The sequence below is a fragment of the Haliotis rufescens genome, unplaced genomic scaffold (genome assembly GCF_023055435.1).
Source record: "Haliotis rufescens isolate VD_foot unplaced genomic scaffold, xgHalRufe1.0.p SCAF_21, whole genome shotgun sequence".
In the NCBI taxonomy this organism is placed as follows: Eukaryota; Metazoa; Mollusca; class Gastropoda; order Lepetellida; family Haliotidae; genus Haliotis; species Haliotis rufescens.
The window spans coordinates 1,631,533-1,644,459 of record NW_025963902.1 but is presented as its reverse complement, the minus strand read 5'-3'; the positions used below and the strand labels follow the sequence as shown (position 1 = coordinate 1,644,459).

At 37.2% G+C, this 12,927-nt stretch overlaps 1 protein-coding gene across 1 annotated transcript; it reads right to left on the bottom strand.

Moving 5' to 3' along the window:
* Positions 1–3,451: 3,451 nt before the first annotated feature.
* Positions 3,452–11,807, bottom strand: LOC125382899. Its single transcript, XM_048401081.1, has 2 exons — positions 11,677–11,807; positions 3,452–6,361 (listed from the first exon to the last, which is right to left on the bottom strand). Exon 2 carries the CDS (start codon positions 6,085–6,087, stop codon positions 3,661–3,663), a length of 2,427 nt encoding a protein of 808 aa, XP_048257038.1. The 5' UTR covers positions 6,088–6,361; positions 11,677–11,807; the 3' UTR covers positions 3,452–3,660.
* Positions 11,808–12,927: the final 1,120 nt, after the last annotated feature.

Genomic DNA, 12,927 nt, shown 5'->3' with positions numbered 1-12,927 from the left:
AAGTCCGAGTGAAAATAACAAAGATCGAATATATGACACACAATTATTATATCCATACTTATCATAATATAAAAGAATATACATATACGCAAAACAACAATTGTTTTTAATTGCCTTTCGCGGCAATCCATCGGTCTGTCCGCTAGAGTAACTGCCCTTTGTCAGAGGGAAGCTACTCTGACCGACGTCTATGAGACGTCACGGCCACGTTCAGACGTTGTTTACAGTCGGTCTGTCCTATCATAACGTTAAGAAGTGCAGTCAGATGTACACACATCGACAAAACGAAAGAAGGTAACAATTTAAACATATTTCGGCCAAATCCAACTATTCTAGTTTGTGGAAAAGGTTTCAAGCCGTAGAGGTCTACAAACACAGATATGGCTTCTGATCCCGCTTGGCTAGGCCTAGTGCCCTGGCAAAATGGTTTCGCTATATATATATCTCCAAAGTTGCCAAAACTTATAAAATGCCTTAGCTACGTCACAGTTATACACTGATTTTCAGTATATTAGACTGTTCTTTTGATAATGATAGCAACTATCCATGTAGTTTATCCAGATTCCCGATGGTTAATTCTGACTCGATCGCCGAATGACGAGGGCGACGCCATGTTTGTTTATAAACCCTGAAAATAGTCCCTACTTTACTTTTTATATTTACATCTCTATCCGTATATGATCCCAACGGATATCGTTTTTATCCGTTGGCTTTATCCTGCCGAGAAACCTACCCATTATATGATAAAATAAGAATATTTTAAGCTTTTTTCGGTATCCTACCATTATGCATTTCCATCCGTTTCTGTCAGTACCTTACAGCTCTAGCTTTTACACACAAAGGGTAACGACCCCTTTCACCTTATGCAATAACATTAAGTGTCTGGAGTCCAGCATTTAGAAATATCTTACATCCATTAAATGTACATATGCTGTCTTCTCATATATTTGTAGACCACAGACTTCACTAAATATAACAGAATAGGGATGTATTTGTGTATCAAATATTTTTTTGAGTACCACAGAGTCGACTTTCAGTTTGCCTAACTAGACAGCTACGTTCATTACATCTCGTTTCCCGCTTGTAGCTTAGTCTTTGATGCATTTATTTATTTTTAGAGTACTCGAGAAAATAATTCCTAAATATGAATATACATTTACAGATACCATGTGTTCTCACACTTCTTTGTTTGTTTGTTTTAAACATAATATTATTCTCTTGACATATATGGTCAACGGGATTGGGCAAAAGTTATCCAACTTAGGTGGCCCTTTCCCTACTCTATATGTACAGACATTGATTATACATATATATACACATATACATACGAACATAAATATACATACGTATACAGAAATACATACATATACACATAATCATATATACACATAATCAAACATACTCATACATACATACACATACTCATATACATATGCACATATTACATTTATAGTAACAAAGAGAAATATATTTACACAAGGACATAAACATAATGTTTGCAAGAATAACATAGACATACACAAGAATTGCCTTTATAAACACAATGTACTTGTATATACACATTAATCCAAAATACATGCAAGACTACATATATAATTACACAATCATACATACACTTATATACATGTACATATATGCACACAAACACACACTAAATACATACACATATACCCTTGTATACGCATGCATACATATATATACATACACATACACATACACATATTTACACACATACACCAGGATATACATACCCGTTAACATAATGCTTACAGAAGAAGGCAGAGATACCCATGTATTCATATACACGCATGCAGTTTATACACTAATGGCGTAATTAATAATAAGTGGTCGCAGAGCGATATTCTATATTTATGATAAAGGGTTACTCGAATCTATTAGTCGACAGTATATATTTTTGAACGCTGTTGAAGATGTGACTTTCAGCTAGGGATACATCGGCGTAGAGAATATTTTGTATTTTGCATGTAGTTCCAGCTTTTATAATGTTAGCTAACATGATATTTCTGGGAATAGTGTAATTGGGACGTTCAAGATAAAAAAGGTATGTTGTTTTCACATGGGTTTCCACAAGAGCAGGACAAAGTATCAGATACATTTACTTTAAAGAGGTCTGCATTTGGGGAACTGCAAGAATGCCTTAGGCGTGTATGTAAAATATTAGCTCTTCGGTTGCCGGTTGAGAAGTATGGAGGTGGAGCTGCAATGGTTGTTTTAATCACACTTCTTTTGCCGATAAGCGACCACTTCTTCTATACAAAAACACTGGACAAAATATCATCCATTCCAACATTTCCAAAACTTGGAAATACCGTCATTCCAATTGGAAATATGACCATTCCAAAATTTGGAAAGGTCATATTTCCAAGCTTGGAAATGTTTGGAAATGTTTGGAAATGTTTGGATTTGTTTGGATTTGTTTGGAAATGTTTGAATACATAGGTGATTTTATGTCTGCTTCTTCTGTCTGCTGGTTAAGCTGTTCAGATCGTTTCCAAAGTGGATTTGCTGCAATATTCTATCCCAACGCTTTAGTTGAATACATAATACTGTTTATAAATGTATTTGACGGTGCAACACATCAAGAATTTACTGCCGCTTCTTCAACTTGAGTGCACTTGAGATTATTATTACGTCGGTAATGCACTCTTTCAAGTGCATCTTTGGCTTAAAGCTTCAAACGAATGCTTTCATAAAATACCCCATTAGATACTTTTCAAATGTTAGGATGTGTTGGCAACACATCATGGTTTTATTGCCGCTTCTTTCAGTTCGTAGGCTTGTATAACGGAACATGGTGGACTTATATGTCTACATATTTGATTTTATGTCACCAAGCTCATTTGTCGATGAAAACATTTCATCTGTAATACGTTACATAAGTGTATCATACTTATGGCCATCATATATTTTGGCAATATTTAGATATCGCAACACATCATGATTTTATTTCAAAGATGCAAAATAAAGGTCACTGAGGGTAGATTTTTTATTTAATTTGTATATAGCGTAGTACAGTGAATTTCTCTTGGTTGTTTAACAAGCTCACATAAAAGATGTAAGCCTCAATAAATTAAGAATTATGTTTCTACTGGTGCTTCTTCTGGTTCTCAGTTTGTTGTTGCGCTTTGTTCAAATATTTTGTAATATGAACTTAGCACCATAAATGATTTGAAATTTATCACAGGATGTACACCACCACAAGAGAGGCATCGTGGTTTTACTAGTGCTATTTTACAAATCGAATATACCTTTATCAGACATGGCGATGCGATTGAACACCGGATTGGTACCCTGTTATATATGGCTGTTTCCCTCTCTGTTTCTCAGAATTAATCCATAAATTGATAGCATTTTAACTAAACTGCTGTCGAGGTGTTCATTCCAAATCTTACATTTCACCAAGCCATGCAGAAATAACAAAAATACAAAACACAGGATGAACGTGAATTTATATTCAGGATATCATGTCATAGTTCAAGGTATATGTACAATAAATAACACTTGGGCACATCACTGGGTAATGATCATACATGTATACAATTATATCTACAATAATACACATACAAGAACTAAAATATAGAATGTACAATTAAAATTTCTATTTAAAGCAAAACTTTACAACAACAATAAACCAATAAATTACACACACACAAATCTGTCCCTTGGTGACACAAATGTAACTGTCCTGGTACCTATTTGTCCCTCAATTTTGACGAATTTACCCTTAATTCGTTGAATGGGCATAAACGAAGATGGACCAGAGTCAACATACATGGAAGAGTGCCAGGCTTCCACTGGTCGGCCACAATGGTTTTTTAGTTTATCTTCAAGTTCCCGATACCATTGAACTTCTGCAAGGATGTGTCTCTTCTCTATGCCGTCAACTCTTGCTGAGTGCTGAAGGTATCTCAATACCTTTCCAGGTCTCGGAGAAACCCCCCAACCAATTTTCCCGTCCCCGTCTGTCCAGTAGGCAGTGATGTAAGAAGATCTCACACTTTGAGACTTGGCAGATCCAAAGACTTCTGATCCAAGGTATAGAGTTTTTATTTCCCTAACGGCCGGCAAAGTCTCGACTGTTTCGCCATAGAGGGCTCTGTACATTTCTTGAAGGGAGTGTTCATCATTTTCAGTGAGGCCACGGACTTTATATTTTGAAAAAATGAACCTGTCAATGTCAGTCCACTGAAGGTTTTCAATGTGATGAAGTCGGGATGACATCTGTCGGAGCTGCAAGCATTCACTTGAATTAATCTTGCCAAGAGTACCCACTTTAATGTTAGCTGTAACAGTGGCGATGATCGGCTCAAGGGTGTCTCCAAAGTGAAACTCGTCATCTAAGACCAATCCAAGGAGATAAGAATGGCTTACGAAACGTCTCATCAGCTGCAGTTCTACGCTTTTCTTGTTAGTTGTGTAGTCGCCCAGCATACCATTAAACCGTTCAAAACTGAACAGCCAAAACGAGTAAATGGGTCCAAAGTCCTGAACACACTCAATCAGATGACCATGCAAGTGCATGTTAGGGGTAACTCTGTCACGGCCATATAATCGCTCAAAATTCTCACAGAAGCGCATCAGTAATAAATCTGCCATTTTTATGTCATTTTCAGTTAATACTCGGCAACACAAATATCTACAAGCCAATACAAAATTTCGCCAACATTCTAAATGATCATCAGAAATAACATCCTTCAGTGCATACACAGAAAACAGTAACGTCCAGTTTTTAAACTGGTCTGCACTAAACCCTGCAAAACCGGAGGAAATCTTATGTGGGATGCGACCAATGTCACTTGGACAGTTAACTGCATCCACCTTTGCTTGGATAGTGTCTAAGTTCTTGTCAGTTAGTACACCAGTGTCTCTCCATACATGCAACATATGTTTTGATGTCCCCAGAAACAAATTGTGCATAGGGTCCACAACAGACATTTTGATCAGATCAAGGTATGGCAGCTCAGACAAGACGGAGTATCTTGTTCCATACGAACTCGCAAGTGCTTCTCTATCTGTCTTGGTTCTGGCACTTGTGATGTGTCTAATTTCTCGTATATGCTTTTCATGGGTGCGAGGTATCCACTGAGTTCTGTCAAAACCACTGTAGTCTCTTTTGCCGAATTCACCAGGAAAAGACTTCTTGCACCGAGAACACCCTTTGACGGCTGCATGTCCCAGAAAGCCACATAACTTTCGGCAAGCAGGGATATCACATCCAATGCACATTAAGGCCAAGCGAAATATCTTAGAGTTGAATGAAAAACCTACTGTCCATGCTTCAAGAAGCTCATCAACTAAAGGTTGTACAAAACTGTTTGTAGGGGGTTCTTTCTTCATGTGCGGTATAATACCAACAATGATAACATTCTCACGTTTGTAACGTTCTTCTCGAGGTAGATTGAGGATGACTAAATACATTACACCTACAGAGTATTTGACGTGTTTGAATGGCTGAAACCAGTCTAAATTAAGCATAAGGCCATAGTTTCTCTTCTTCTTCAAATATGTCCCACTGAAGCTCTTCCAGATACGACCATCATACACGTCATGCAAAGTACCATCACTAACGACCCTGTCACGCCATTGTTCACATTTCTCCTCAAAACCTGGTCTTGACAAAAAGTTAAAAAGTGAATCTTTCAGAGATTTAAAATAATAGTTCTTATGTGGTACAAGCTTCTTCTTGCCAGAGGAAAGGGTCATACTTTGTAACAGTTGTGCACCACAAGGCTGGCGATAATGTCTCATTGGGTGATTAGGTTGGGAGACGTTTGAACAAGTCATACTGACTTCTTCTCCTTCGAAAACAGAAATACAGTCAGAATATCTATATATGCTACAGCATGCTGGGCATACAACATAGTGGAAAAAGTTATTGTCGTCAATTCTGAGTAATTTCTTGAGCAGGTAATAGTACTTGGGAACATCGGTACTACAACAGCAAGGAACTTGTAATGCTGAGCGGCAACGGCGAGAAGGGCATGAAGGTATTTCAGAAGGAATGCGATGGCATTTGAGGAAATATAAAATACAGACTGCCAAATGCAGAGGAAGAAACATGTCCATAAGATGAGTGCCTTAAAAAATGGTTTCACTTCCGGTGAGGCAGGTTGAGAGGATTCAGCTTGCTGAGGTTTTCTCGGTTGAAAACTCTGAAGCAGATCGTCAATCTCATCTTCATCAAAGTATACCTCTTCATCATCGTCAGAGCTGTCTTGAGATGCAGGTTCAGGTTCTGTACTCGGACAAGTGCCTTTGTGTCGCTTGTAATTAGAAGAAGAGGAAAAAGAGTTTCCACAGTCTTCACAGCGTTTTCTCTTCATAAAGGAGGCCATGATTCCTGAAAAAGATAGTAACAAATTAGTAGTTTGTACATAAGATAGACAATACATCTAAACCTGTTACATTAATAAACATACACATCATCCGTTCATGTGGGAAGTACCTATATGCCTACAGCATAAAGAGGTCAATGAACAGATAAATGTTTATTGATAACTATTTCTAAAGTGACGGAATATCCGTTTTGTTAAATATACTTTTAGTATTGTGTGTGTGTGTGTGTGTGTGTGTGTGTGTGTGTGTGTGTGTGTGTGTGTGTGTGTGTGTGTGTGTGTGTGAGTGAGGTAGAAGAAGAATTGTACACCATAAAAATGGCTACGTATGTAGTTGGGGTAGATATGTTGAATGCCCGGCCAGTATGACCTTTGAGTCACTACAGTTTCAGTCATTAAAATGCGTAAAACAGTATTTGAGTGAAAGAAAACACTATAAGTGAGTGAAACGAAATACCTCAGTACAGGCACACCCAGTCCCACAACCCCAAGTCTGCATGTATCAATACTCATACCTGCCACATCCTCAATCACTTAACTTACTCACACAATCATCTGACAACATGTTCGCCAACCCTCGTATCACAACGCATGCACGCATGCACGCACGCACACTCGCACACACCCCCACCCACATCACATTCTTCTTTCCCCACCATTATGTCTACGTCAGCCAACATGGATCCATGCACATGCTTTCATACATAATCCATCCTCCCACCATTCCCCAACATCCATCGAACTATAACTATATCCGCCCTCATGTATCGGTATTCGTGCTTTCATACATACATACACCCCTCTACCATTCCCCTACATCCATCGCAGTATAACTATGACTATAACCGCCTTCGTGCATCCGCACTTATGTTCACATTGCATTGCATATGCATCGAATTACACGTTTAAAATATCGTAAATATTTTACAACATGTACATATTATATATCAGCAAACAGAGATTATAACGCAATAGATTTCATCCGTCAAAACATCACAGAAAGAGGGGCAGCCTGGAATTTTACAATGGCATCTGAATGCACTAAGACGTTCAACTGGTCAGGAGGTGAGAGTTGCGGAAGATTACGGTAAACTTCAGTTACAGATCTCCATTACGAATATCTAAAGTATGAATAAAGATCACAGCTTGCTATGACGTGTACTTCATGACTGCAGAATTTGCAATGTCCTTAGCTCTAAATTGTATGTCTAAATGCTTATGTAGACAAAGACCCAAATGTATATAGGCATGACCATATTATATTGTACGCACATATCACCACATTTAAAAACAAAGCTAGATTGAGTCTTTTAAGGGCATTAAGAACTGATACACACAAGGAAATATATTTATGGATGTTAACGGAGGAACACTGCGTTTCGGAATATATACATTCTTCTTCATCAGGTGCATATTATTAAATGCTATGAGGCAGAGAACATATATTTGTACCTGTAAGAACAACAAAAGTAAAACGATAGCAAAGAAGGGAACGCAACAAGGGAAGCCAACAGATAACTGGCATGGCGCTGATTACCCCGCCTCCCGTTTGCCCATTGTCCATTTCCCATTACCAATCATTCATAAGTTAAGTTTTGGCTTTAATTAGTCCATTGATAATCAACCATCAACGTCTATTATCTCCACCCTAAAAATATGTAGTTTACTGAGAAAGTGGTATCCAAATATAATGTGTGTTACTGTTGATCACTTTCTTAAAGGCATTTTGGTTCAAAGCTTTCGGTCATAGAAGCCGTGCCATTTTTCTCTTGTCAGAGGAGTACACAAAGTATACGTCATCTGGAGTAACATTTTTGGTTCGGTGGCTGGGTTAGATCGCCAACTTTGTGTTCTGGCGATTGGGTGCCTCACTCACAGTGTGGGTTCAAATCCCGGACGGGACTCAACCCAAGAAAGTACGAGAATCTGTACTTTACTCAGAAAGTGTTATCCCAATTATAACATTTGTTGTCAAGAAAACACAATAAATGTATATTCGGCTTTGGAAGGGTAATGATATCACAGACATATACGGATATTGATGATGACTTGGAGGAGCTTCGTAACGCACGTCTTCTCAATTCAGGGATTGGTAAATCCAAATATGTGTGTGTGCGTGCGTGCGTGCGTGCGTGCGTGCGTGCGTGCGTGCGTGCGTAAATGTGGGCCTGTTGGATGTTACATAAAACATTTATCTTGAGCGGGATGGTAGTTCGAGTTGGAGCAAAACTGATGAAAGTTAACAATAAACGTGTATACGTGTTATATCGTCACTGCAAAAATAATGATTGTTTTTCTTTAGTATTAACATTCAAATACGTTATATATGTATCTGTATTAGCGATATTGTCTTTGTTCCACCGGTGAGTCAGCGTTAGCCGTACTATCTCGTAGTATAATTGAATTTCTGAAGACATTACGATACAGTTTTTCTGATGCATCACGTCTGCACTAGCGCTTGATAACAGCCTTGTGTTTGGGTGTTTCAGTGGTTTAAATCGCTGCTCTTGATATTGTTGATTAAACTTTGATACTGTGAACAATATAATGTTATGTGAGAGGTTGACTTTAGAACGGTAACATACTAATAGTATATAGGATGACATAAACAGAACAATGAGAAGTTCGTCCAGATTAGTGTATAGGCAACATTTAATAATTAAAATAATTACATTCAACAACTCCCCTTTTAAGTCCATTTTCCTGACTTATAAGTAAATGCAAGAACAATCGGCCGGAATAAAATGTATAGTTCTTGTCCACTTCCATATGACTATATAGCATATAATAAGCTATCGGGTCCCGTTTAGATCGGTTTGGGCGGCAGCCTAGATAGCCATAGAATAGTTTCATCTTGGAATCTCCCATATCACTGGGGCTCCTCTTTAATTTAAATGGAGTTACTCGTTACGATTCCGAACCTTCACGTGACTGAGTTTATGAACCATTGTCAAATAGTGGTGACATTAAATCTAGGAAACAATACGCGAAGTCGCGCATGCACAGAACGGAAAATTTGGTCAAGGCATTAAGTAATCCGCATGCGCAGAACGATTGATTTCAGTACTTCCGCTAAGCGCTTCGAGTGCAGCGTCAAACGCGGGCCTGTAATCTAACACGCGGAGACTGACCAATGAAATCTGAGAAGTAGAAATACCGGTAGACGCTGTTGCTTGATTGACAATGTCAATCAAGAAAGGGAGGAGCTTAACGCTATCGTTCTCTCCCAGTAAATTCCGATGTCAAATAACGACGTTATTTGGACGGAAAAACGATGGTTTGAAAACGTCCAAATAACGTCGTTTTTCCGTCCAATGACCATATACGGAAAAAACCGACGTTTTCGTGTTTGCAGTGTAAGGATGCCACTGTCTTAAATATACATGTTAAAAACTAGTAAGCACTATTTCTATGGTTTACTATTTCTATAGCAGAATATGCAGGTACAATTTACTGACGAAGAACTGGACGAAAGGTTTGGTTTAAATGCAGTAAAGTCACATGCCACATCTTAATGTCATTCCATACAATAAACACTTGCGACCAAATACGTATTCATGGTGATAGTGTTTACAGAGATCGAGTTTCTGTGCCAGTTATATAATGATAAACTTATACAGCCTTTCAAAAAGCAATAATTCATTAAATAAAAATTGATGTAATGCTCAAGCCATAGCTTCGTCACGTCCTTATACGATGACAATAAAAACGTGAATCCATACACTTTTAGGTTAATCATATTGGTTCTACCATGATGTTAGCCTGTTCTGGATTCTGATGTGGTCAGTCAAACTGAATCAGAGGTATCAAAGGAGTGTAAGTTGTCTCGTACGAAAGTATCAATATAACATCAGTCGGTAAAATACTTCGAACATTTATACCATCAAATCTAAGTGGACTTAACAAATAATGAATAATTAATATTTCGGTGTGAAATGCAATTAAATTGGTTATGGACCGCGAAACAATGCTTAATTTCACATATAAATCTAGTATGAAAGGTTTTTAATGCTGCGTTTGTTGCTTTCAACTGTCGTTTGTTTCGTGGCGTTCTTGTACAAAATCCCACCCCTTTCATATTATCATCGTTGAAAGCAAAGAGTTCATACGCAATTCTCACTATGTTCACATAATTATATATTCTCTCAATTAAAAACAAAGTAGTTTTGTTTCCAAAATAACACGATCTATTGTTGAAGTTCCCAGAATACTTATAGATAAATAGTCATTGGATTTGTCATAGTGAGTCGTATATAGTGTTTCCAACATCACTCTTATTGGAACAAGAAGTATATTGACACTGTATTCATATATGAACCGTTCACATTAATTTGTAGTAAGATAACTAAAAACGAGTCAAGAGGCGTCACTCTATTATCTAACAGAACCCTAAACGAATTAACAGACATTAAAACGGTAAGTTTTCGAAATATAATCAATACCCCATTCTACAGTTCAATATTTCTCTAGTGCATGCTCGCCTCAGACTCGGGTTTAGTTATGTAACTGGTCATGTATAAGATTTATATCTGAATGCTTGATGAACACAACGGATCCAATTCTGTTTTAGTGCATGGAAATTACAGTAAAGTTAAGATCTACAATAACTGGTTGCGAACTAGTTACAGTTTTATAATTTCCCTGTATCAAGAAGAAAAGATTTGGCATAATGCTCAGGTCGGCAATTAATGGTTGGCAGTTTTATCTCTTTCTAGAGTGATAGCTTTCATTATGGAAGAATGATATTTGAATTTCACACTTTCTAAAGTGACGGTTATCTGAAGATTGTCAACATATTCATCTTTTGAATTCCGATTACCCTCACGTGTATCTTATCATAACATTTTACGCATAAGTCTTTATTGGTTCTCGCTATTGGTGAAATTGTGCCGTCTATGTACGACTATGATATTTTTAATATATCATAGTTCAAAAGACGTTCTCGTCAACTACGGACATACCCAATGTCGTATTCTCGTTATGAAAAACCTACCTCGCAGTCGTGAAATGGTATCAAGGACACTAAACTAATTAAATATTTTATCTGGGAGTGGTATAGCCGGAGTTGTACTGAGACATTTCAGAAATTAACATACTCTCGACTCACATTCACTTTCGACAACTTAGACAGTAGTTTCGTATGGTATGAAAGCAACTTCTAAATCTGTTTGAAAAATCGCAAAGAAAAGCTGTTTACATGTAACTCATTGCCATCTAATTTACATCATATCGTCAAACAAGACATTGTTTTCAGCTTTCATTAATCAATATCTTCTACGCAACATAACATCTACATGGGAGAAGTAAAATGATTACTTACTTATTCAGTTGTTAATCCGGCCCTCTCCAGAAACTTGACCAGTTTCTTAATCTACGATGAATGGCAACTTGAGCAGGCAGCTGGGCAAACACAGGAATGTGATGATTGTTGAAGCATACCAATCAGGGTATACTCTGCCGCTGAGGAGAACGTGTCATATAGCACCAATGACCTACCACGTGACATAGCGAGCAGTCACGTGATATGTTACGCGCGAGAAGTTAATTCCATGGTGTGCAATAGTCTTCATTCCAAACTGACGCCATCTTTCAGTGCTTTTATACAAACAACATTATATTTTATTCATTTAGTTTTTACTTTCCTTTTTTAAATAAAATTCACTTTCTGTGAAGCAGACGTTAAATAAACGAAAGAAACAACTCATTTTAGTATCTGAAGTAATCCTTAACTTATTATCTTAAAACTCACCTCTAGTTTTTACATAATATTCAGTTAGATTATTTACCATATCTTGTTTTGTGTTTGTACCCGTCGGGCACATCCCATTTGTGAAGCCGATGTTGAATGATGATGTGACACTCCCACTCCAAATAAAGGGGATAATAGAATATAAATATTTCAGATAACACTTACTGTTACCTTTAATAAATCTTTTCCTTGTTGTTGTTTTTAATGAATAAAAATAGCTTTTTGGGGTGATTTTTTTGTATCTAAAGATAGTAACCCGGCATGATGAAAGGACAATGTATGAAACGATGAAACAGAAGCAACATATATAACGGAATACGGTTGGTCCTTATAGCCTTCTGTTCTATTTGTAGGAACAGACTAAGCAAGAATGCTTCGCTGTGAACTTAATTTTTTCAGTGAAACCCCTATCAAAATACTACCCTTGTTTCTCTTTTCAAAGATTCTAGTTTTCACCTGTTTTGTCTGGTTTAAATTTAACAGTTTTTATTCAGAAAGGCCATACGCCTTTCATACGACAATTCACTGCAATAATGATGAGAAAAACAGATTGAGTTATATCATTGTAGATACAATTACTGGTAGCTGCATATTATATTTTGGCACTATTTACCACGAAAAGACCAAATCATGAGCAAATTTAACTGAAATGTAAAGTGGCTACTCTTTATATTTATTTTCTTATCTTCCTTGTCTATAATCATATGACATTGCCTATGAAATTTGAATAAATAAACAAATATTTTGTTTTCCCATACCGACTGACGATTGTCGTAGAACAAAGATCGTTTCTACAATAGAGGGCCTCATTAGTAATATTTG

Bases quoted from the DNA above. Each gene is read 5' to 3' on its own strand.
- LOC125382899 (XM_048401081.1), bottom strand. From the start codon at position 6,087: ATGGACATGTTTCTTCCTCTGCATTTGGCAGTCTGTATTTTATATTTC.